We start from the raw sequence: 25,506 nt of genomic DNA on the forward strand, positions 1-25,506 counted from the left end.
GACTGCGCACAGACAGAACATGACTTCACATAGAGAGCCATTTCCTTGCTCATTTCAGGCCACCAGAATGAGTTTTGTATAAGCCGAGATGTTCGTGAAATGCTCGGATGTCCAGATATAAGAGATGTGTGAACCCACTGAATGATTCGTTGACGTAAGCTGAAGGGTACTTAGTGCTTGTTTGGAGGGCAGTTGGTAGGTGATGGTTTCTGTTGTTGTTCATGCTGTAGTTCTTCCATGATGTCCCAGGAAATGGGAGCTAGTATGATGTAGGATGGGCTTGTGGTCAAATCTTTTGGCGTGATGGTCATAACGTCGGGAGAGAGCATCAGCTTTACCGTTCTTGCCTCCTGGTCGGTAAGTGACTGTGAACTGAAACCGGGCGAAGAATAATGACCAGCGAGCTTTTCGTGGTTTACGGCATTTGGCACTTTTAATGAATTGTAAGTTTTTATGATCGGTGATGACTTGAAATGGATGTACTGCCCCCTCTAACCAGTGTCTCCATTCCTCAATAGCTGCTTTCATTGACAGAAGTTCTTTATTTCCAACATTATAGTTCCTTTCAGAAGAAGGAAGTTTTCTTGAAAAGAATGCACAAGGATGCCTGACTGGTTGGATCGTTGCGAGAGTACAGCTCTGATACCACAGTATGAAGTGTCCATTTCAACGCCAAGGGGAGGTCAGGATCAGGATGTTTGAGGATCGGGGCTGTTGTGAATTTCTCCTTCAACATAGTGAAAGCTTGGTTAGCCTCCAGAGTCCATTTTAACTTTAATTCAACCTTTCAGTAGAGAAGTGAGAGGAGATGCAACTACACTGTAGTTCCTTATAAAGCGTCTGTAGAAATGTCCAAATCCGAGGAATCGTTGTAGTTCCTTGACCGTAGACGGTTGTGGCCATTCTGTCACTGCTCTGTCACGGCTGATATGGTACCCAAGGAATGAGGTTTTGTGGACGTGGAATTCGCATTTTTCTGCTTTTACATAAAGATTTTCCAGAAGTCTAGATAAAACTGTTCTGATGTGGTCGATGTGTTCGCTTTCTGACTTTGAGTATATCAGGATGTCATCGATGTATGCCACCACAAACTGATTTATGATGTCCTTGAAGATCGAGTTAATAAATGATTGGAAAAGAGGTGCATTGGCGAGTCCATATGACATAACTTGGTACTCATAGTGCTCTCTCGTGGTCAGAAAAGCCGTTTTCCATTCTTCTCCTTTTATCCTGATCAGGTTATAGGTGCTTCTTAGATCAAGTTTGGTGAAGATAGTGGCCTCCCGGAGTTGTTCTAACGCTGACGGTACCAATGGCAAAGGGTAGCGGAACTTAATGGTAATATTGTTTAGCCCTCTATAATCAATACATGGTCTTAACCCACCATCCTTCTTTTCGACGAAAAAGAATCCTGCTGCAGCTGGTGACGTAGAAGGATGGATGAAACCTGACTTGAGGGCTTCAGTGATGTAGTCATCCATCGCCTGGCTTTCAGTGTGAGACAGTGGGTAAACCTTGCTTTTGGGGGGCATAGCGTTGGGTAGCAGATCAATAGCACAGTGGGTCTATTTGTGTGGACTTGATCTTGCTAAATACCTCGGAGAGATCTAGATAACAGGATGGGATCTTGGGTGGCTTGGTTTCAGGGCTTTCACTACTCATGGTAGAACAAGGGAATGGTTTGTTGGGGAGGCATTGATTATGACAGAAATCAGACCAACTAACTAACTAACTAACTAACTAACTAACTAACAAAGCAACTAAGAGTTGCGTGGATGTCTTTTCCGCCTGCCGGATATTCAAATACCTCACATAGTTGCTGAATGAAATAATCAACATCTCAGTATCTCAGGCTTGGATCATTGTAACCATCCCAAACAGATGCAGCCCAGTCAATCGTACCAGCAGTTAGTAGAATCATCATAAAAGCACATTTCTGTTCCTCAGATACGAACTTGGTTTCTTGATTATAAAGGTTCTCGATGGTCAATAACTTGAAATAGGCAATAGGTCAAAGGGAGGAGTAGTGCTAGAACTCTGGTGAGGGCTCCCTCTTCTGGCTAGGCATTACAGTGATACAGTACAGTGATGACAGTCTGTGGTGGTATAAGTATAGCACTGGTTAAGATGTCCTGTATTGAACACCATTAGATGGTTAAACATATCTGAATAAAATTTTTCATGTCTTTTTTAAACATATGTATAAAAAATGTGCATTCATTTGTTTGTTTATATTTTGCGTTTGCTTCTTCATATGTCAACAGTAAGCTTCTCTGTCAGTCACGATATATTGAATGTGTTCCTGTGGATGCGAAATCCTCTAAATCTTGGCACTGACAAATGGTTGCGGCAAGTCTGAGACTACACGCCTGTCATGAGAAGTCAAGCGATTAATTAGCCTGAAACAAAAGCCTTCCTGTATCGTTTTCCCCCACCAAGCTTAGTCAAAGCTGCCCCTGCTGCAAAATCACCTTACTGTGACATTGTACTCTGAAGAAAACGTGGCCACAGTTTTAATTAACACAATCATAATTAAAGGTGAGAACAGCCGCACCACTGATTAAAGTCGGGTGACTAAATTAGACATGATAAGACAATGATGCCGGAAAGCCGGTCTCAAGCACTGCCGTCTACTTGTGGGCTCCATTGCAGTGCAGCGCGGGTAAAACAGCTGTGTCAAAAATGGGCTCCTGAGGAGACAGTAAAACAATCCTCTGTCAGTCATCCTTTTAGATTCCTTTGTGTGGGCAGCCTGCTGCAGTTGGGTAATTTGCTGCAATCGTGTGTGTCAAGTAAGTCAGTGAAAAGCTGATTGGTTACTATTGTTCAGTACATGTTACATATTTGGTTCAATTGGGATTTTAATAAATCTGCTAAGGCAGTGGTCCTCACTCAAATAAGTTCCAAGATTTGTTAAAAAGATCAAGATACGTATATTATTCTTATAAATATCATTGTTAAGTAGACTAATTAAATATATATACTACTCAACAATGATCTTTATAAGAATAATAATATTCAATATAACTACTACTTCTAATAATAATACTAATAAATCAATGATAATTAACATGGAGCTGCTTGAAATTTTGTATATCTCTGGGAATAAACTACATAGGGACTTATAAAAATGAAGAATATCAAAAGAAAGAGAAAAGAATGAGAATCTAAAAGGATATTAAGGTATCTTGAATGCTTTTGGTTACAGCTTTGGAAAAATAATATTTATGGCACTCAGACAGGTTCTATGCAAATGAGCTGGTAGAAAAAAAAAGATGCATTTCTGGTTTTAACAATATTAAGATATATTTGATGCTGCTTCAGTTACAGGCATGCAAACCTAGGGCAAAAAGAAGTTCTTTTTGACATTTTGAACTGTTGGAATATAGATAGCTAAATTTAACCGATTTTACTAATAGACCTACCGATCTCTGTAGAAAAATAAAATAGTGACACTGCCAGCTTTCCAAAAGTCATTTTTATACCCCTCTAATTTGGCTCCAACTCTCATGTGAAACGTCAACCCCCATACAAAATGACTCAGTAAATATACATGCCTGATTTGTTTATATTTTGGCTTTCATTGCTATATGCACGTTTATCTTTCTTCAAATAAAATATCGACAAAATCAAAAGCTGTCGCAGAATGAACTAGCACTGTAGCGCATATGTTTTATTTACAATTATTTCATGCATTTATTTACTCAGACTGTGACTGTGAAGTTGAAGGTGATAATACAATTGCAACAAATCAGCATTTCATTCATTTGATCTTCTTTCTTCACACAGATAGCTTGTTCTCCCAATATTCCGCATTTACATATTATCTGGAGAAAAGCGACGAGAGTGTTGGAAACGGCTGGCTGTGCTGTACGGTAATGAGTATTCCACTCGCACAATGAAAACAAGCCAGTCATTTCCACGTGGGTGTAATTCACCATGTTCTCCGGCTAGATGCAATCTCGATTATTAATATGAGTAATGCATTATGAAGCTTTAGAATATTTAATGGCTTCTGGGTGTGATATATCGCATTTCAAAAACATGAACTAATATGTGCTTCTGTTTCTGCTGACTAAAGTTGCTCAGCTTGTAGAAGTGGGAAGAAAAAACTGGACGTTTCCAAACGTAACCGTCCCAGGATTTAGCCTTATACGACGCCCCACAGACTGCAAACAGACCATCTGTGCTATTCTACATGAATCTGAATGTTTATGGCATTGGTTTTTATAAAGACATTGAGTTTTAGCAAGCCAACTTTGAGAAGAACTGTATATTTTGCTTTTTGTTTAATGTTAAATGTTTTAAGGCCATTATTACTTTTGGACAACTGGAATTCATGACCACAAAGTTTACATATCAGATGGCCCCGTCCTGTCTAAGAGGATGTTTTTTTTTACCAAAAAAACATGCAATGCGGTTGATGCAGTAAAAACTATTACTCTGTAAGACTATCTAGACCCTACTACTCTCTTTACCCTCTGATATACGTCTTTCCCATTATTCATGAATGCTTATGCATCTGCAAAATATCATGAATAATTCATTTTCCTTGATTCATAAGAAAACCAGAACAAGTTGGTGTCTAATCTGAGAAGCAGCAGTCTATAAATGTGCCGTTCTCATATCATACAGACACGAACATAAGTAGGCTATGTTTCACCTTATCTAACCCGTATGACATCTTAAATTCATATTTCTATCAAACAAGATAAACAAGAAGAAAGCTGCACACAAATTGCTTCACTTTATTGATATAGAAGTTGGGACACGCATAAAGGCAACATCATGTCAAAGCTCTCAGTTTCGATAATCTAACATTCTTATTCATGTGCAGTATTTGTTCTTTTTTTTGGTATAGATTTAAAAGAGCTTTATTTTGTACAGTAATGATGACATTAATTTATTTATAGAGGTCAAGATCCAAAATGGGTTACTGAAAAATATTGAGTTTTCCTCTCTATGTGGGTATAAAAGACCTGAGCTCAGCATTTTTACCTCTGTGTAATTTGTTTGATATATGCTAGAACTGCACAAAATCTAGGTTGCATAAGAAAGAATACTTATTATGAATGATAATGGTTAGGAATAATAATGCAAATTTGTTTATGTCAGATACCACTCTGCAAAGTAACCATTAACATCATAAACACTGTAAATGTGGATCTGAATTTTATGTAAAAAAAAAATAAATAAATTTGATGAAGATAAATCTGCTCCTTTCGTTTATTCATTAAATTACTTTAAAAAACAGAATTATCCACTTTTCAGGCGTTTCAGTTGCTTTTTTAATCATTTGTAAGTTATGGTGTACAGTAAGTATGAATTTTAAATATGCAATGCATTTTACGTGATCAAATTAATCTAAGTCTAATCTAAGTGTTTCATTTTAAAATCTATAATACATTTTTAAATATGAAATAATTAAAATGGCTGAAATTCTGGGCCAAATCATGAGTGAAATATCTTGAATAAAACTTGCCCAATTCTACCTGATACTGTTTTTTTTTTAGTATTTATCAGCATTGCTGTCCAAGAACAAAATGGGAGTAAACCCCCTTTATTTCCTCTGTAGAGATAATTGATGATTGCATTTGCTTATCAAGTTACACCTACAGTAAGTTTAATTGAGCATTTCCATGTGAAAAACTACACTACCCATAATCCGAAGAGATCCACCAATCAGAGAGGTGACTGTTTCCACGGAAACAGGAAAAGTGCCAAAAGAACTCAGCAGTGAATGCCCACTCCCACAAAGCACTGTGAATGAAGCAATGAGTCAATATTTCTCCATTTTCAAACAACTCACCTTTATGAATATGATTGATAATTTTGCAATAAACATATAGTATCTTACACTTAAATAGTGAGTAAATCAATACTACAAACATTTCAGATTGGTTAAATTCCAATTACTTGACTGATTTGCAGTGCATTAATAGAATAAGAAGTTTAATTACAATTTTTATTTAGTTTTTATGTGTGTGTGTGTGTGTGTGTGTGTGTGTGTGTGTGTGTTTGAGACACATGGATGTTTATCAGTAGTCACATGACATATCAAATTGTTTCTGCTTTCACTTCCAGAAATGTTAGCATTAAACAGTTTAGCTTAATGAATATTCTAAGAAAAATGGTTACTAGTGACCTACAACTGTTCCAGACATGCTGCTTTCATTACTGTGTGAAGACACATGGACTATGAATCTTCTACTCCATTCGGTTTTCTTGCCCCTGTTAACAAAGAGGAAAAATATTTTAATCTTCTTAATCTCCCACAACTTTCCATCCCACACTGCAGTGCATATTATGAAAAGCAACTGGCTCCACAAACAGCTCAAGAGATCCACTCACCTTTGCTCCCAGATCCCGGTTCCTTGCTCTCATCTTGTTGACCTGAGACTCAGCTATGTCTGCTCTCTCCTCGGCCTGTTCAAGCTCATGCTGGGTCTTCCTCCACCGCGATAGATGCACATTGGCTTGTTCTTCCTATTAAAACATTATTAAAACATTAACATTATTAAAGCATCCTCCTATTATGCAATGACTGACTGAGTTTGCAGAGCTGAGCATTTATAAAGTCAAATTATTAAGTATTTTGACTTACAGCCTCCTCTGCTTGTCTCTTGTAGGCCTTGACTTTTATTTGAAGTTTGTTTACCAGATCCTGAAGTTTGTTAACTGTCTTCTTGTCCTCCTCAGACTATATATAAAAACAATATTGTCACTTATTAATCTACTGGACAACCAGCAGCTCAGATGTCTACTACATACCTGGTAGGTAAGCTCCTTCATTTTTCTTTCATATTTCCGAGTGCCTTTGATAGCATCAGCTCCACGCTTTTGTTCAGCATCCAGCTCATTCTCCAGTTCGCGGACCTGAACAACAGGTAACAGTGTAGTACCGAAAACATTCATATGATCCATGTGGTTGTTTGACCTGACGCCTACAAACCCTGGATTCCAGTTTCTGGAGTTGTTTCTTCCCACCCTTCAGGGCTAAGTTTTCTGCTTCATCCAAACGATTCTGCAGGTCTTTGATTGTGGCCTCCAGGCTCTTCCTCATTCGCTCCAGGTGTGCACTGGTGTCTTGCTCTTTTTTGAGCTCCTCAGACATCATTGCAGCCTTCAAAGGGAAGTAAAAACAGCGAAAATTTTGATCGAAACATACTTCCGGAGCAGTTTAGTTGTTTTAAGAAACTGACCCAACAGACCTATGAACCAAGCTTTATCATAATGCTTAGCAATGCTTGATTCTGTGGCAGAACATTAGTAGTTGAGAACAAAGCATTAAATTCAATTCATTAAATTTCAATTCAATTAAAATAAGTCATAATCTACTTACATCAGTTATGGCTTTCTTAGCCCTTTCCTCTGCATTCCTTGACTCCTGAGCAGATTCCTCCACTTCACTCTGGAGCTGGGAAATATCAGCTTCAAGCTTTTTCTTGGTGTGCAGAAGGCTAGTATTCTGAAAAAGTGGAGGTAGATGGTACTTTATAAAAGACTTGTGTGTTTTTATGTCAAAGCAATTATTTCTTCTTCATCAGTTAGGAACCTAGGTGTGCTGTTTGATAGCAGTCTTTCCTTTGAAAGCCATGTTTCTACCATCTGTAAAAATGCATTTTACTATCTCAGAAACATATCTAAATTGCGACCTGTGCTCTCAACATCAATTTGTTATGCTTTATCCAAAAAGCAGCAGCTAGAGTCCTTACTAGAACCAGGATGTGTATTAGCCTGGTTCCGTTAACACTGCAATGGCTCCCTTTCAAACATTGTATAGATTTTAGATTTTTTTTTTTATAGATTTTTGTGTTAATTACTTTTAAAGCCCTGAATGGTTTATCTCCTCAGTACTTGAGCTAGCTGTTATCCCATTATAGTCCTCCACGCACACTGCATTCTCGAAACTCTGGCCATTTGATAATACCTAGAATATCAAAATCGACTGCGGGTATCAGATCCTTTTCCTATTTAGCACCCAAACTCTAGAACAATCTACCTAACACTGTTCGGGAGGCAGACACACTGAGTCAGTTTAAGTCTGCATTAAAAACACATCTTTAACCAGGCTTACACATAGCACACTAATACACTTCTATTACTCAAATCCATTAAAGGATTGTTAGGCTGCATTAAAGCCGGAACCCCATAACTTGGCTAACCTGGGCGTGCAGGAGTCCCACTCGTTCACTGGCATCTGTCAGCTCCTGCTCAGCTATTTTCCGGCTCCTCTCAGTTTGTTCCACAGATACTCTCAGTTCTTCAATCTCAGCCTGCATCAGTAAGCTCCTACGTTCAGACATTGCTAGCTGTTCCTTCATGTCCTCCTGTTCTCTGAGAGAGTCGTCAAAGTGAATCTGAACATCCTGTTGAGACATGAACCAAATCAGATTAGTCACTGCTTAGCATCATATGTTTCCATGGTTCCCATTTTGCCAACCAGGTAAACCTGCAGGTGAGAAACAGACCAGTGCTGGTTGACCAGCTGTACCCTCACCACCAATTCAACAAATCGGAAAATGACAAGAATTTAATAGGATGTAATTGGGACATGTTATAGACTTTGGCAAACTTGTAGAACCTGGATAATCTTCATCTGAATTTGAACTTCATCTCAAAACATCATCCATTAACTTCTAAGCCATAGTTCGGCTCAAATGTTAGTTACTATGATTTCAAATCAAGTCACCTTGAGTTGTCCTTGAAGGTTTCGAAGCTGTCTCTGGGCTTCTGAAGCCAGGCGATTGGCATGGCTCAACTGTATCTCCATCTCATTGAGATCCCCCTCCATCTTCTTCTTGACTCTCAGGGCATCATTCCTGCTTCTTACCTCAGCATCCAGAGTGCTTTGAATGGAGTCTGTGACTCTCTGGGAGTTTCTCTTCAGCTGTTCAATCTCTTCATCCTTTTCCGCCAGCTTTCTTTCTAAGTCAGCCTTAAGCTGGTTGAACTCTAGTTGTACACGGAGGATCTTAGATTCCTCATGGTTCAGGGATGCCTAAAACATATCATGATCCATTTTTTGAAACATTAACCTCACCTGTATGCAGACTACAAACTTATTAAACATCTCTTTACCTCTGCCTCCTCTAGTGCACATTGTATCTCTGATTTCTCTGTCTCTATTTGCTTCCTGGCCTTCTCCAGTTCCTGGATGCTTTTTCCAGTCTCACCTATCTGTTCAGTGAGATCTGAGATTTCCTCTGTGTATGAGAGAACAGGAACAATTGCTAGATTAATGTAATAAATGGATATTGAGAACATCCTTTGTTTCATCAACCCAATTAGCTTACGCTGCAAATTCTTGTTTTCTCGTTTAAGAGTTTCCAGATGGTCCAAGGTCTCCACATAAGAGTTCTTTAATTTAAAAAGCTCAGTGCTCAATGATCGAGACTCTTTCTGAGCACCTTCCAGCTCTGTCTGTGACTCTTCATATTTTTGTTTCCATTCAACCAAAATCTACAAAGTCAGAAAAGAGAAACACTTTCCCAAGAATCTCAACGGCTATTATGGTTGCTTAATTTCAGAAGGTCCGAAATTCAATTGTATTGTTCTCATTCAAGCAAAGGGTAAATATACAGTAAGGTAAAACTGTAGTTTTTAAAGTAAAAACTATAAATTAATCATTTTATTTACCTTATCAAAATTCCTCTGCTTCTTGTCTAAATTCACTGCTGAGTTATTTGCCCTTTCCAAATCTATCATGAGGTCCTCCACCTCACTCTGTAGTCTCTGCTTGGTTTTCTCCAGTGACGCACACTTTGCATTTGCTGCTTCTATTTGATCCTCCGCTTCTTGGAGGCGCTGAGCAAGCTTTTTTCTACAAAGATTAATGAGACAATATAAGGGACAATAACGTTTCAAATCTTGTTAAAACCACACTTGCCAAATTGTTAGGAACATACTTTGTACTTGATTTAATGTGGTTTTGAACACACTTGTAAACCACTTAAAATCAGCAGAAAATGAATGAGTTGTTCCTTCTTTAAATTTATTGTCCCCTAAGGAACAAGTGCATACTACAGTTACATAGCAACAACAAGGATAATACAATTATATTGTAACCCAAAAAAAAAAAGTAAATTTTGTTACAATATAAATGGTTGGTGGGGAGTTCCTGCCTCAAGTGGAAGAGTTTAAGTATCTTGGATCTTCACGAGTCTTCACGAGTTCACAAGTGAGGGAAGGATGAAACGAGAGATCGACAGACGGATTGGTTTAGCTTCTGCAGTGATGTGGTTGATGTACCGGTCTGTCGTGGTGACCGGTTACCTGTCGATCTACGTTCCTACTCTCACCTATGGTCATGAGCTCTGGGTCATGACCAAAAGGATGAGATCCCAGATACAAGCAGCCGAAATTAGTTTCCTCCGTAAGGTGGCTGGGCACTCCCTGAGAAATAGGGTGAGGAGCTCAGTCACTTAGGAGGAGCTTGGAGAAGACCCACTGCTCCTCCACATTGAGAGATGCCAGCTGAGGTGGCTTGGCCATCTGTTCCAGATGCCATCCGGGCGCCTCCCGATGAAAGTGTTCCCTTCATGTCCCACTGGGAGGAGGCCCCAGGGAAGACCTAGGACACGCTGAAGGGACTATGTCTCTTGACTGGCCTAGGAGTGCCTTGGTGTTCCCCCAGAAGAGCTGGAGGAAGTGTCTGGGGAGAGGGAAGTCTAAACGTCCCTACTTAGACTGCTGCCCCCACGATATAGTGGTAGAAGATGGATGGATGAACAATATAAATTAAGATTGGTCAGAGTCTTTTCCAGACAAGTGCCAAAGTTAACTAATGCGATTATACCAAGTATGGTTCCTCAGTCAGTTGTGCCTCAGTAGATTTCCTTAGTTAGTCATTAAAAAACAGCACTCATATATTAAATAATAATATTACTTACCCTAAGTAAAATAAGAATGTTTATAAGAATGTAAAATCTGATTGACAGAAAAATTGCAGAAGCACACCCTACTTGATTTCACACAATTAACTTGCGAACTCATTCTTGTCTTACTTGGCCTCCTCAAGTTCCTCAGTGCGGTGAATAGCATCAGACTCATATTTGGTTCTCCACTGAGTTAATTCGCTGCTAGCTTTAGACAACCCTCGCTGAAGCTCAGCCTTGGCTTCCTGTTCTTCTTCAAACTGCTCCCTCAGGAGATCACAGTCATGACGTGCAGATTGTAAGCCATGGGCTAGAGCATTCTTAGCCTATAAGGATAGATTATGAATGTTTAGAGGCACATGTTGCATCGCTAGCTCTGATGCCATATTATCTTGAGCATTTCATTACCTTTGACTCCTCCTCAAGCTGCCTCTTCAGTTCATCGATTTGCTGAGTGAAGCCCTGTTTGGCCCGTACCAACTGTGAGATCAGACTATCCTTCTCCTCAGTTTGTCTGGAATACTCTCCTGTTGGATGAACAAAGTCAGATGCTCTGCAACAAACAGCACATAACATTCATTAGATCAAATCACTGCCTACCATTTTCACTTTGAAGACGGGCTTTCTGGGAGCTGAGGTCATTTATTTGTCGCAAGTTCTCCTCGTTTTTGCTATTCACTTCAGACAGTTGGTCTTCAAGATTATGGCACATCTTCTCCAGGTTAACCTGTACATTTACAGATATACTGTTTCAGACAATGGCATTTTCTCTGTTAGGTGTCAGGATTAACAGAATGGTATAATCTATAAACCTTGGCTTTTGCTATGACCATCAAGTTGCCTGCTAAATCGTCAATCTCCATCTTGCATTCGCTCTTCTCCTTCTCCAGTTTCTGCTTGATTCGCTGGAGATTGTCAAGTTGTTCTCCGAGCTCTGCCATGCTGTCCGCATGTTTCTTTCGCAGGGTGGCTGCGGTAGCCTCGTGTTGTAGATTGGCCTCTTCGAGATCACGCCGCAGCTTCTGAAACTCAATCTCTCGTTTCTTGTTCGTCTCAACTTGGGCTGCAGTAGCGCCACCTGCTTCTTCCAGCTTCTCACTAATCTCCTCAAGTTCCCTGGAGAGATCAGCTCTCTGCTTATCCACCTTGGCCCGAGTTGCACGCTCAGCCTCGATCTCCTCTTCTAATTCTTCAGTGCGAGCCTTAGACAGGAAAGAAGGTTCAATAATGAGCCTTAACTTATCTTCAGCTGGCACTTCTTGAAGAAAAACACAGAAACAGCTTACATGGAGCTCTTTTATCTTCTTATGAAGCTGGGAACCCATTGATTGCTCATCCTCTATTTTGCTTAACAAGTGACTGATCTCAAAGTCTTTTCTGGAAGAAGGAATTTACAGTTGATACACTTTGTTAATAATACATGTTTTTCAATGCGTAACAGTAATTACTTTTTGAGTTTCTCTTCCATTTGTTGCTTGTCATTTTCCAGGTCCATGATGGACTCTTGGGATATTTTCATGTCCCCTTCCAACTTCCTCTTGGCCCTCTCATGGTCCATTCGTGCCTTCTTCTCTTGCTCAAGGGAACCTTCAAGCTAATTCAAAGAGTATTAAAATACAAATCTCAAATGAGCTTCTTATATTTAACATGCTTTAACATGCCATACTCACATCATCAACTTGTTGCTCAAGCTTGGTTTTGGTTTTGGTCAAAGTATTGACTTTGTCCTCCTCAGCCTGGAGATCATCAATAACTTGTTGATGTGCTTCTTGGAGGGCTTTCTTTTCCTTTGTCAGCTTTGCAAGATTTACATCTTGGCTAGATATTTCCTCTGTAAGGTTTTTAACCTGTGAAAATCCATAGTTTGTCCATCAAACCTGACAATGAGATATAGTTGTGCAAGAATGTATACATTTGGATATTCAAACCTTATTCTCAGTCGCATGCTTTTCTTTTTCCACTTTCGCCAAGGTGAGCTCCAGATCATCAATGTCTTTCTTTAGCTCAGAACATTCATCCTCTAGTTTCCTTTTCTTTGCCGTCAGCTCTGAATTGATTTCTTCTTCATCATCCAGTCTTTCTGTCAGCTCTTTCAGCTTGGACTCTAGCTGCAGTTTGCTTTTTATCAGCCCTTCACACCTCTCTTCCGCATCTATGAGATTCTCACTGTCCTATGAGTGTTGAATAAGATAGTTGAATAAGAGAGTTTTTCAATTGTCAGTATTATTGCATTAGATTTGCCTTTTGCTATTTTTATCAAGAAAGGGGTCTGGAAATTATGAACTTACACCCACAACTCAATGTTTTAGTAACCACTGGGCCATGCTCCAACAAATGCACATTTTTTTCAAAGGTAAAATATTAAAAGTTACATTATAAAAAATGAGTTAAGAATAATAATCACTAACAGCTTGGACTTGTAAGAGCAGATCATTCTTCTCCTGTATCAAAGAGACCATTTTCTCTTCCAGCTCTTTGCGTTTGGCCTCAGCTTTAGCAAGCTCATCTTTGCACTTGAGAAAGTCCTCCTTCATGGTGGCCATCTCTTTCTCTGTTTCAGCACTCTTCAAGAGAGGCTTTATCTTAAAAAACAGCTTCATCCATGGCCAGTGTTTTACATTCATAAATGATCGGAGATTGTATTGTAAAGTGTAAACTGCATCTCTGAAAAAAAAATTTACACCTGGTTTATTATAGCTTAATAAAAAAAAAATGTTTTAATTAAATATTAAACAAACAACTTAATGCTATAGTCACCAGTGTTTGTTTTAGTTGAAATTAATGTATAAAAAAACTAATGAGTAAAGTAAAAATGGTACAGACATAAAAAAAATACAAATGATAAATAAACATGATGATAAATACAAATTAACTTTAACTAAAACTTAAAAAAAAAGATAATACAAAACATTACAATTATAATTATTATTAAAATAATTATTACAAAATATAAAAAATATCTCACTGACACTAATGTGAACATGAAAGATGTGTAATAGTATATTGGCAGATATATTGGCATTATTTCTGAAAACATACTTTTGAGCATACATCTTCTCAAACTCTTTCCTCATGAGATATCCTCGGCATAAGGACTGAATACTGGATACCAATGATGCCAATTTTTCATCTCGCATTTCCTCTAATGTTCCCAATAGGCCCGCTTTGAAAAACACCTGTTAGATGAATTAAGTGTCAGTATGCTCTGTAATAGTGAATGTTTTCAATGACATTTTCAAAATTGATAACAGACTGAGGCCAGTAAGAAGAAAAATTTGTGTGACCTTTGTGTGGCCAAACTTATACTGTGTGTGATCAATATCAATTGATCCCAAGAGCTTTTCAGAAGCCTTCTTTCCATCAATAAACTGTCCTTCTGGGATTGCACTGGCATTAAGGATTCTGTACCTGTGACCGTGAGATTATAGATGTTACATCATACGTCATACTTTAGATGCATGTGAAAAAGTGCATAGTAAGCTGGTCATTATGATAAAGTGTTGAACCTTTCAGTTTATTACAATGTTAAATACTAAATAAATGGACATTAAATATTGATCTGAATTTGAAATTAGTTTTATGAGAGAAGAAAAAGATTGTTATGAGAGAGTTATAGTTGGATGAGACATTGGCCAGGTAAAGACGAATATTTGCAAAAGTGAGCTTATTATTCTCATTAAATTACCTTTGCTTGAAGTCAGCATAAAGGATCCTACTTGGAAAACCTTTCCTACAAATCCTGATGCCTTCCAGTACGCCATTACAGCGTAACTGGTGAATAACCAGATGATTGTGCATTATCCCTGTATGTATGAGTCAACGATTAAAAAGGCATATAATATTATTTTTTCACATTTCATTGAACTACAATGTTAAATTAAACCTTTTTTTATGTACCTGGTGTTTTCACCTCATTGGGGATAAGGCAGCGTACAAAGTGAGGACGTGTGCTTCGCAAATTGGTCATTAGCTTGCCTAGGTTTTCCTGTGAAAAGTAAAATAGTTCATGCTATTTCAAATACTAACAAGCAAATAAGAACTATAAAAACTCTGTTTTCATACTCTGAAAACAGCTGAGACCGTCTGGAAAGAGCCTCCTTTCTTCTTGGCTGCTTTTTTGCCTCCGCTATTGGCCTCTTTGGAACAAAAAGTGATAGATTAATGGTTAAATCATTTTTATTTTTAATGTTTTTTACCTCTAAAAACATGTTTCTGAATGATTTACCTGCTTCAGCAGAGGAAAAGGAGGCGTACAAGTTAGCCAACAGCTTGACTGATGACTTCTGGTACAACTGAACAACAGACTCGTTTAATGGGTCCTTGTTTTTGTCTAGCCAGCCAGAGATGTTGTAGTCGACGGTGCCCGCATAGTGCACTAAAGAGAAGTGAGCTTCAGCCTTGCCTTTGATTGGCTTGGGCTTTTGGAAAGCATTGTTTTTGCCCAGATGCTGGTCATGCAGCTTGTTCTTGAAGGAGGTGTCAGTTGCCTTTGGGAACATGCACTCCTCTTCAAGAATGGAAAAGATTCCCATTGGCTGGCAGACAAAACGGTTAAGTCATAAGTGTACACTGGGAAATCATATTTAGTACACGCTATTCATATACAACTGAAGAAATTAAAAGTCAAGTTAAAGTGCATATATACACATATGGGACATCAAAATCAGATTTCCAAATCACTAATTCCATTTTAAGATTTAGAAAATGCAGTCATGAATGTGTGCACTCTTCAACTATACCTGGCTATTCATTTCTTTTAAATCATCTGCAAAAGATGATTTAAAGAAAGAAAAAAAGAAAGAAAGAAAAAACTGTTGATGAATGCAAACCTCAACAGATTTTTCCCGAAAAATTTGAGGATTTCATTTCAAATCTGACCCCAATAGTACTTTTCACAGTCAGAAAAAGTAAGTAGCGTTTGGTGGGTGCTGTGATCTTAACCAGCCATAATTTTGTAGAATAAAACACTTTTTATAGGCTACTGGCATGACTGAGTGCTGATCTGGGGAGAATAAACAAAATGAGAAAACTGCACACATCTGTGAGCACCATTAATTTCCTGAGATGGCCTACCTTCTCAATAAGCTCAATACAGGCGGCCAGATCCATTCCGAAGTCTATGAACTCCCAGTCTATTCCCTCCTTCTTGTACTCTTCTTGTTCGAGCACAAACATGTGGTGGTTGAAGAACTGTTGCAGTTTTTCATTGGTGAAGTTGATGCACAGCTGCTCCAGGCTATTGAACTAATTCAGAACAATCAAACTATGAATCATTTTGCGAACTTTCGTGAGTCAAGAAGCATTAAAGAATCCTCATTTAATTTTCAGAATCAAAGCGTCCCACAGCCGCAACAGCCTGACACATTAATTATCAAATACGTGCGGCTCACATCAAAGATTTCAAATCCTGCAATGTCAAGTACTCCAATGAAGAAAGCGCGAGGCTGCTTGGTGTCCAGCATCTGGTTGATTCGGACGACCATCCACAAGAACATCTTCTCGTAGACGGACTTTGCTAAGGCCAAGACAGAATTCGTGACCTGTGGGGTTAATAGATATCACAGTGTTAACTAGATTGTGTGAAAATGCCACTGAAGTAGAGTCACAAGAATATGGAGCACATACTTGTTGAACGGTCTGGCCTTTAGTGACGTACTCATTCCCAACTTTCACTCTGGGATAACAAAGAGCTTTCAACAAGTCGGCAGAGTTCAATCCCATCAGATAAGCGACTTTATCTGCCACTGCAACAGAGAAACATACTTACATAATTCACAAAAATGTCACCTTTTTAATGAAAGTCATAAAACGCTCTGTGGATTTTGTTAGTGTAGCTTTGTACAGAACCACGAATAACAAACCTGTATTTCATGCATTATTGACATCAGACCTGCTGCTATGAATCTTCCCGCGCCATAATTATGCAATATATAAGTGAATAATGACTGTACAGTAGCTTCTTCTTTAAAGTCAGCATGAAATGGAAATCTACCTTAAAATCTGCTTTCTCAATGCTTGTTATTGATATTTTTCTGTACAGTTGTCAAAATGCGTGTTACAATATGGAAGAAAAGATCTGTTACTAGGATTAAAGCATCGTTCACAACAAGCACGATAAACGTAATGATAAAGATACAGTTCTTAAAATTGTTCTATAACGATAAAGACTAACATCATAATCATTTTCAGAAAAAAAAAATTCCCAGCTGATGAACAATAGAAATCAGAATCACTTGCTAATTTAAAGTGGCACATGTAAACAGGCATCTCTCCACTATTACATTCATTGTATGGAAAAGAGCAGCATGCACGTTCTGTTAAAAAGAAAGCAATTATGAACAAGTGTGAGTAAATCATTACAGTATTTACATTTTTGGATCAACTGATGGTTCTGGTCATCTACATGATAAAATAGCATTAGAATATTTTAGCCTGGCAGGTTAAGAATGCAAAAGAGATCATAGATAGGCCTTATAAGTAATAAATGCTTAGATTTGTTAGATTACCTTCAGTGCCGTCGGGTTCAGCTTGTTCTTCACGCTGCTTCTGTTTAAACTTCATGTTCCCATAATGCATCACTGCACCTGTCATCTTATAGATGCTGCCTTTCTCATCAATGGTGAAGCCCAGGATATCAATAGCTGACTGGAAAGTTTTAGAGAATCGTGTTTTATTATGATAAAAAACTGCAGCTGTGACTTTTTTTGAAGCTCCAGGTTTGCTGTGCAGGGCCTCTCTGAGATACTGAGAACGCTGGATCCTAAATTGCTCACGTGTACACGTGTAATTGAACACAGTGCTTCATTATATACACAGTACTCGCACATACAATATTAACTTGTGTTATAATTGCACTAAGCCATAATGTGTTTTAGGTTCAATTCTTATTGTTCGTGCAATCGTAGGAATTAGAAGTAAAACAAGGATTTGGATATGCAGGGTTTCTCAGTGCTTCTTACATCTGTGGCCTCCAACTCCTCCTTATCATTAATGCTGGTCACTGAGATCTGGCCTTGGCTGATCATGGGGAAATCGTAGGGATTGGTTGTGACGAGGAGCATGTCTGAGGAGAAAGAAAAAAAACAGGTCAAGTGCGAAAAAGAACGTAAAAATGATTGGCCGTCGTGTGAGATTATGTGCGACACACTCGCCTATCAGCTCTGGCTTGTGGCCCGTGGTGACCTGATAGAAGATATGGTAGCTCCTCTCATCCGCCAGCTGAAACGTCACCCTGGACTTCTCCAGCAAATCTACAGAACAAACACATAGTTACCACGTGGAAAGCGCTTATCATTTTGGTGCCTTGCAAAAAGGCTTACATGTTTCGATATCAGCGGAGGCGAGTTTTCCAGTCGTTCCAAAGTGGATTCGTATGAATTTCCCCTGTTGGAGTTGAAAGCTTAGGATAAGCAAACGCTGATGGACTAATTAACAGTAAGGCAACAAAACCGCTGAACTCACAAAGCGTGAGGAGTTGTCGTTCCTCACAGTTTTGGCATTCCCGAAAGCTTCAAGCAGAGGGTTGGCAGAAATGATTTGATCTTCCAGCGTCCCCTGTGAGGGAAGATTTCAGTAAAATATGACCGATGCTGAAAATCGGGCCCGCTGATCGTATCATTCCCTCACCTGCATTTTTCCTTGCGCTGCCTCTTTCTTCTTGTCTGCAGACACTGCGATTGTCGCAAAGTACTGAATGACGCGTTTGGTGTTCACAGTCTTTCCTGCGCCGGATTCTCCGCTGGAAATGACACGGTTACACGGTTACACAGCTGGAGCGTCACAGCTAGTCATCTATCATTTGAGAGTTATAGCACAGTCAAGGCCATTGATCGTGACTTACGTAATCAGGACAGACTGATTCTCACGGTCTACAAATAAAACAGAAGAAATAATGGCAATCTCTTGCATGGATTGTTTAGAATGCAATGGTAATGTTGTCTTTTGTGCACCCCTGTGTATTCAATGAACAGTTTATCATTTAGAATATTTTTATGCCTTGTGAAGGCGTAAAGGTTAGAACCATGATTTTTCAGTAGTGTTGCGTTATGAAGCAGGAAACTGATTGGAGACTGATTTTGCACGGCTAAAGTAACTGTAAATGACTGGCACTGGATGCAAGGAAACAAGTTACATTTTAGCACTTCCAGTTCCAATATCCTGAAGTCAATGGGTTTTTTTAATAGGTTTTTGATTAATATGGTCTGGGGAGCACAAGCTCAAGATGCTTTTTTGATGCAAAAGACATTGTCATTCAAATCAAAGCATAAACACACGCAGAAAATGTATCCTTTTGTTGCAGCTGACACAGAAAAGAGTATGCAGTTTGCTTGGATATTCTCCAAAATGGCTCTGAAGAGAAATTAAGATTCTACAATATCTATAGCTATCAGTGGTAACTATGGTGTGACTTTTAAATAAACACTAAAGGAATTGTCAGAAGCTTAAAGTCACGTTACTGCGGTGTAGTTCGTTTATAGCCTATGGTATTTAGGCATCTGAATTCCTAATCATATACCTAAATTGTCCTCTAGCAATTAAAGATGTTAATCTTACAAATTGAGCATCGTGACACTTGTGGAGCACGTGAACATAATGGCTATTCAGAGGCATTTAAACGAGTCCCAGCTTGATGAAATGAAAATGTAAATCTGTTGCGCAGACAGCTTCATTTATTGTTAATAGAAGTTTGCACGTCATTGTAAAACTGGAAGTCGTCACTGAAAGCAGGTTATAAAGCTTAATAAATGCGTCACTAATGTTGTTCTGAATTAGACCCACCTGTGAGCATATTCTGATAAGCATTGTCAGACACGGAGAAGATGTGAGGGGGCGCCTCCATGCGCTTCTTGCCCCTGTAAGCCACCACCACCTCCGAGTTATACACCGGCAGCCACTTGTACGGATTCACCGTAACACAGAAGAGCCCGGAGTAGGTCTGCAGAGACAAATCATTAAAATGATATTAAGTGCTCCGATCTGAGCATTTTTCAGAACCAGGGCGTTCCTCACATAAATCATCCATGCCGCGTAACGATCTTTGAGGTTAAACAGCACAGAGGGCTCGTTGAGGTGGGTCATCATGGCCATGTCCTCAATTTTATCATACTTGGGTGGATTCATCGGGTGACATTCCTCATCCTTCACCGTCACAGTCTGCAGGGAAAATACTACCATTTCACCACAGATTGTATGCATTTTAAGTGAACGTTTAAAACCGATTTCTTGGCGTCTCACCTCCCCAGCCTCAGTCTGGACTGTAGACTTGCCTCCTTCTCTATTTTGAATGACACCTTTAATGTACAGCTCTTTGGCATCGGGAACGAAACAGGCTGTCTTGGCATCAAACGGCCGGTTCTGAGCTTCAACGCGCTCCTTCTCGGGCTTGCGGAGGTAGATTGCAGCTGGCCCGTATTGGGCCATTTCTGCATCGGTGCTCATGACGTCCCAAAACTGTAAAACAACACTCACCTCGTGAAAATATTATGCAATCAAGAGAACAGAAACATAAGTGGAAAAATTAGACAATACCTTTGCTAGTTTTCCTCAGTAGTGCAATATTGATTACGCTGAAAAATATAAACATTATATGAAAGTGTGAAAAGTGTACATTATTATATATTTCATAAAACTGCTGGGTTGTTTTCAAAACAGACTAACCCAACTTTTTTGTTAAATATTTGATTTAAAAATGTAAGTCCATATCTAACCCAAGGCAGGGTTGAAACAACCTAGCATCTTCTTCAGAATATAGATAGCAAATGACACGTATTATGCTTATAAAAAATACTTTCTCTAATTTAGGAAAATAATTAAATAAATAAATAATTTATAAATAACTTTTGTATGAAGCAATGAAAGAAACTGAATGAAAAAGTTATCTTACCGCAGGTATCCACGAACTGACAGAGAGTCTCCTTAACACAGCCAGAAGTGCCCTTTTATTAAGACGTGCTAGAGCAGCAGAAATCACCCTCTATATTTGGACATGCAATTCTATTCAAACCTTAATCATGTCACGCTATCTTTATCTTTCTATAGCCTCGGAAATTCAAAGGCTAATTGAATGTGTCACCGGGATCAGGTAGCAATGTTCAAAGATCTGGATTTAAATGTGCGTGCCTGCGCTTCCTTTGTTTTTATCTGTAATAACAAACCTCTAGTTCATTCTTCTTCAGGACAAGACTGCTAACAGTAAATATAATTTGAAATGTTAATGAAGTTAGAATTTGAAAATATGTCAAAGGTTAAATATAATCATCCCGTAATCAATCAACGCAACAGCAAATAGATATTTTGCATGGACGGTTTAAGATGCTCTCTTTATTTTGAATAGAACTTGCATTGTGAGAGGAAAAGGCCATTCGTTTTGTCTTGTCCTATGCATTTTTGGTTCTCTCTGCGTATCGTATCAGTCATTCCTAACGCTGTAAAGCACAATGGGAACTATTGTTGTCACGTTAAGAACACTTTAAATCCTTCTCCAAACATTGACTTCCGTGTTCAAGGACAGACGCTGAGCTGATCATTCAGACCACTTGCGCCTCCAGACCCAAAAATACCTCCCACAAAGCTCAGTTTGACACTCTACACAATTCTTCACCTGTGTTAATCTGTCAGAACGTTTGTTTGACATTTATGCTGGAAATCCTTGGTGGAGGACACTAACTGTAAGACATCCGTGAGTGAACTGACGTCGAGCCTCGGTTAGTTCTTCTAGGAAAAACGTTTGGGAACAAGAGGTAGTTACAATGTTTTGTGACGGCAAAGTGTAAATTGTGACTGTTCTCTCAAATTGAAATGGAAAGGCATTTGGAAAATGAAGTATTGTGTGATATTCAGCCATATTCTTTTTTTTTTGAAGGTACTGCAGAGTGCATTACTCGATGACGGCGCTTTTTAAGAGAGATTTGCAAATAGGGTTTGAACAGTGTGCCTTTTTAACTGATCGAGGGAAGACAGAGACATGTTTGGGAACAATCATTATTTGTCACAACTCCATTTGGTGAACAGAAAAAAACCACCTACTGTAGAGTGCATACAAGTGTCTCTATATTTCCTCTTCTGATCATTAAGGAGATCTCTGATGCGTGAGGTCCCAGAAATAGCCCTCTGAGAGTGAGCTTTGATCCTGTTTAACATGTTCGGAAAGAGGGACTTTGATGATGTCACGTGAGTGTGTTTTGACACAGGATGCCAAACGGATACTGGGACAGATGGCTGAGGAGCCTGCAGAGCTGTTATTGACGTGAGAATTGGACTAAAATCAAGGGAATCGTGGCGAACTGAAAGAGAAACATATTTACTTCTCTACTTGATTTTTACACATTAATCTAGGCATTATTTTTGTTCAAAGTGCCCCGTTATGGGTTTATATTGTGGTTTTGGGAGTCCCCAACAACAGCTTGACATGCTGCCATGTGGTGTACCTCACCTATCCCATCAGATCCATGACATTTGTTTGAAAAAAAAAAATGATTTAGTTAAACATATTCTTTTTACCTCAGTATTATGCATGAACCTGGAATAGTAATAGCAGTAATAACAGGTTAGCTCGTATAAGTAGTCAACATGACGTTTTCGTGCACAACAGTTAATGTGATTTTGATTTCAGCATGTCAAACTTATAGGCCTATAGAAGCCTGCTATGAAAATAAAGTAAGGATGTCACCTGCTGGTGAACTGTAGTCCCTACAAGCATGAAAAACCAAGTTAGGCTTCTTTGGCTTGTAACAATATAGCAGAACACATTTGGTGCTAAATATAACCTTTATTTAAATTTAAATTCCATGTAGAACCATGCTCTAGAAGTGAATTATAATATTATATATATGTGTGTGTGTGTGTGTGTGTGTGTGTGTGTGTGTGTGTGTGTGTGTGTGTGTGTGTGATCTAAAATATTTTTCAAGCAGCAATGTAAAAAGCTGGAGGTTTTTTTGGCCTATAGACATGGAAATTATTAAATATGTTTGGTATCACCGCAATATATCGATCTTTGACACACATTTTCATTTGAATACGTAAATAAAAACCCAAATCATTTGTTTTCATAATTGAAAATAAGAATCTGTTAAAACTCATTTTCATAGAGCTAATTGTGAGAGCAGGTGTTTCCTGTGTGTCAGGACTGAACTTCCTGTCCTGTATAAAGTCTCCACAGATCACTGCATCTGATACAAAGTCAAGCGGAGTAAGGATCGTCATGAGATCATTGGCCACAGAAGAGGTGCAGATTTCCATTAATGTATATGTATTTTGTTTATATGTCTGTTCAGAATCGTAGAAGAATCATGATTTGAAACAAATTGCCATTCAAGCATATACGCTTTATACATGTTTTGGACTGTGTAACCTTTAATTAAACACAATTTGGAATTGACAACCATCATTTTTTGCTTGTCTTGTTGTGTTTGTCACGATTATGGGCCAGTTTTGCCCCGTTTCTGTTCCTGTTTTCCCTTATTTGGTCTAGTTCCTGTCTTCATTTAGTTTAATTAGTGTTTTCCCCCACACTTGTGTTTCCCTGATTGCCCCATTGTCTATTGTAATATTGTTAATTCCTGTGTCTTAGTCGGGTCTACTCTACCGTTTGTGAAGTTCCCAGGGTTTGGGATTCGAACCCAGCACACCATCTCCCCTATGCCGGAGCCAACCGCTGTGTAATAGCCACCTAACGTTACATAGTGTTCATGACACCAAAATCAGTGTGCCTTTAATACTGCATCTGGAATGGGTCGTCAGCTTCATTGGTATGACATTTGTGTTGCAGTATTGCCATGTCATTTTAAGTACACCGCCAAAATAATAAAGGAGAAACTATTTGAGTGATAAATAAATGTGAAAATAAATATTAAAAAGCACGGCAGACAGAATCTCTAACATTAATTATAATAATTAAAATGCACAGTGAAGTTCAGCCTCCATTAGGTCTTTATATAAAGCTCTTCTTGTATCACTTAAAGATATATGTCTTCATTTTAATAGATAACCATTATTCGGCTGTCTCCCCACTTTCTTTTAAGGAAGCTGTTCACTTAAAAAACAAATTGTCAAATAATGCATGTCTTATATGTCATGTTCATATAAAGTTGTGCAATCCACACTCTAAAATCTCATTATACCTTCTCTATTGCTGCATTATCTAGTGTGAAAACGTTCTCTCTACAGTTTTTGTAATATAACTCACAACCAACACATTATAAAAATCTGTCAGCTTATCGGTGACTCCACTGACACCTGCAGAATAAACACACACCTTCCCCGATGCACAACTCTCACATCTGACATATTCATGAGCGTCTGTAAGTGCAGTCTAGAGACGTCTCACATGACTGAGCGATGGTGAGGAGGATGAAGATGGCGTGTGATACAGAGTGAAGAGAGGAGAGCGATTCGATACCTGCTTTAAAAGAAACTGAAGAGAATGAAGAGGGAGGAGCCTAGTATATTTTTAAAACATTGGATTTATATTGTTATGTGTGTATATGTTTGTTTTTTCTTTTCTCTCTCTCTCTCTCTCTTTGTAATCTGTTTGCTAGTTATTTTCAATCATTTCTTTAGTCCTTTATTCTTCTTCTCAGTTCATGACAGTTATGCACTTGTCTGGTTGGATGAGCGTTATGATTATTATGAGAGCAGGTGTTTCCTGTGCGTCAGGACTGAAGACAATCTCCACACATCACTGCGTCCCATACAAGATAAACTTCAACACGCTGTTTAGATCTATTCATACAAATAGCATACAAAATCGTATTGATCCATAGCATTATGATCATTTCAAAATAATATTTATCCTTTGAAATCAGCCAGTTACTTTCTGTCTAGTTTCTGTAGTGTTCATCGGACTGTTTTATTGATTGTTATTATTTTATCATATTTAATTGAAGCTTTTTTTATAGTGCTGCAGAATAAATTTAATAAACTGATGCTAAAAGAATAAACTAAAATATACTTCGGTACATTCACTGGACAAAAATCAGTAAGAAAGTTTGCTTGACATGCAGTTTATTTGAGTTTATGAAGCACAATGATGTACATTCAAACATAAAATGACTTTCAGAAAATGAAGCAACCCACGCTTTCTTTAATAGATTCTATCCATTTCTTCTCCTGCAAGCAAAACTGAATCTCTGTGACCTGAATGAAGAGCAGACGATCGGTTCAGTCGCTGCAGTCAGATTTCTTGATGCTTTTTCTGGAGGTTTTTGAGGCCGCAGTCACTTCACACGTCAGCTGTGTGTCTTTGTCCCACACTGAGCTCTCGATGCTTAAATAACTGCTCATCTTGAACTTCTTATCAGGCTGCCGTTCAGCAGATCCAGTGAAGACGCCTTCGGTGACCGAGTTCCGTTCACAAGCCAACGCACATCAGCGAAAGCCCCAGACGTGTGACTGATCAGACACAGCAGAGAGACTTTACTGGAGCTCAGCTCTTCTCTGGACGGACGGAGGATGTTGAGCTCAGGAGCAGCAGCAGCAGCATCTGAACACAAACCGGCAGCAAGCTTCATCTCACACTTTACACTCCTCATCTTCTTCATCAGTTCACAGCATTATTTGCTCAAAGACAGGAAACAACCGATTGACCTTTTTAATGCACGTCTCAGTGTCTTTAACAAAACATGCGTGCTGG

General features: G+C 38.7%; 1 protein-coding gene and 1 pseudogene across 1 annotated transcript; both read right to left on the bottom strand.

The window, feature by feature from the left end:
- Positions 1 to 6,072: 6,072 nt before the first annotated feature.
- Positions 6,073 to 20,315, bottom strand: LOC122342077 (myosin heavy chain, fast skeletal muscle-like). The gene is made up of 39 exons (XM_043235849.1): positions 20,112 to 20,315; positions 19,887 to 20,030; positions 19,656 to 19,812; positions 18,718 to 18,745; positions 18,504 to 18,615; positions 18,339 to 18,431; positions 18,197 to 18,260; positions 18,029 to 18,127; positions 17,837 to 17,940; positions 17,384 to 17,522; positions 16,503 to 16,621; positions 16,268 to 16,417; positions 15,951 to 16,121; positions 15,103 to 15,412; positions 14,940 to 15,013; positions 14,775 to 14,862; positions 14,563 to 14,680; positions 14,162 to 14,285; positions 13,917 to 14,053; positions 13,286 to 13,541; positions 12,806 to 13,048; positions 12,548 to 12,724; positions 12,326 to 12,471; positions 12,164 to 12,254; positions 11,690 to 12,079; positions 11,478 to 11,604; positions 11,286 to 11,404; positions 11,007 to 11,203; positions 9,640 to 9,823; positions 9,297 to 9,462; positions 9,082 to 9,206; positions 8,693 to 9,001; positions 8,166 to 8,369; positions 7,343 to 7,468; positions 6,953 to 7,123; positions 6,772 to 6,876; positions 6,605 to 6,700; positions 6,352 to 6,486; positions 6,073 to 6,231 (listed from the first exon to the last, which is right to left on the bottom strand). The coding sequence occupies exons 1-39, from the start codon at positions 20,313 to 20,315 to the stop codon at positions 6,208 to 6,210; spliced, it is 5,826 nt and encodes a 1,941-aa protein (XP_043091784.1). The 3' UTR covers positions 6,073 to 6,207.
- Positions 20,316 to 24,861: 4,546 nt separating this feature from the next.
- The window catches only part of LOC122331375, a 2,189-nt pseudogene continuing 1,544 nt past the window's right edge, over positions 24,862 to 25,506 (bottom strand).

The sequence above is a fragment of the Puntigrus tetrazona genome, chromosome 3 (assembly GCF_018831695.1).
Source record: "Puntigrus tetrazona isolate hp1 chromosome 3, ASM1883169v1, whole genome shotgun sequence".
Classification (NCBI taxonomy): domain Eukaryota; kingdom Metazoa; phylum Chordata; class Actinopteri; order Cypriniformes; family Cyprinidae; genus Puntigrus; species Puntigrus tetrazona.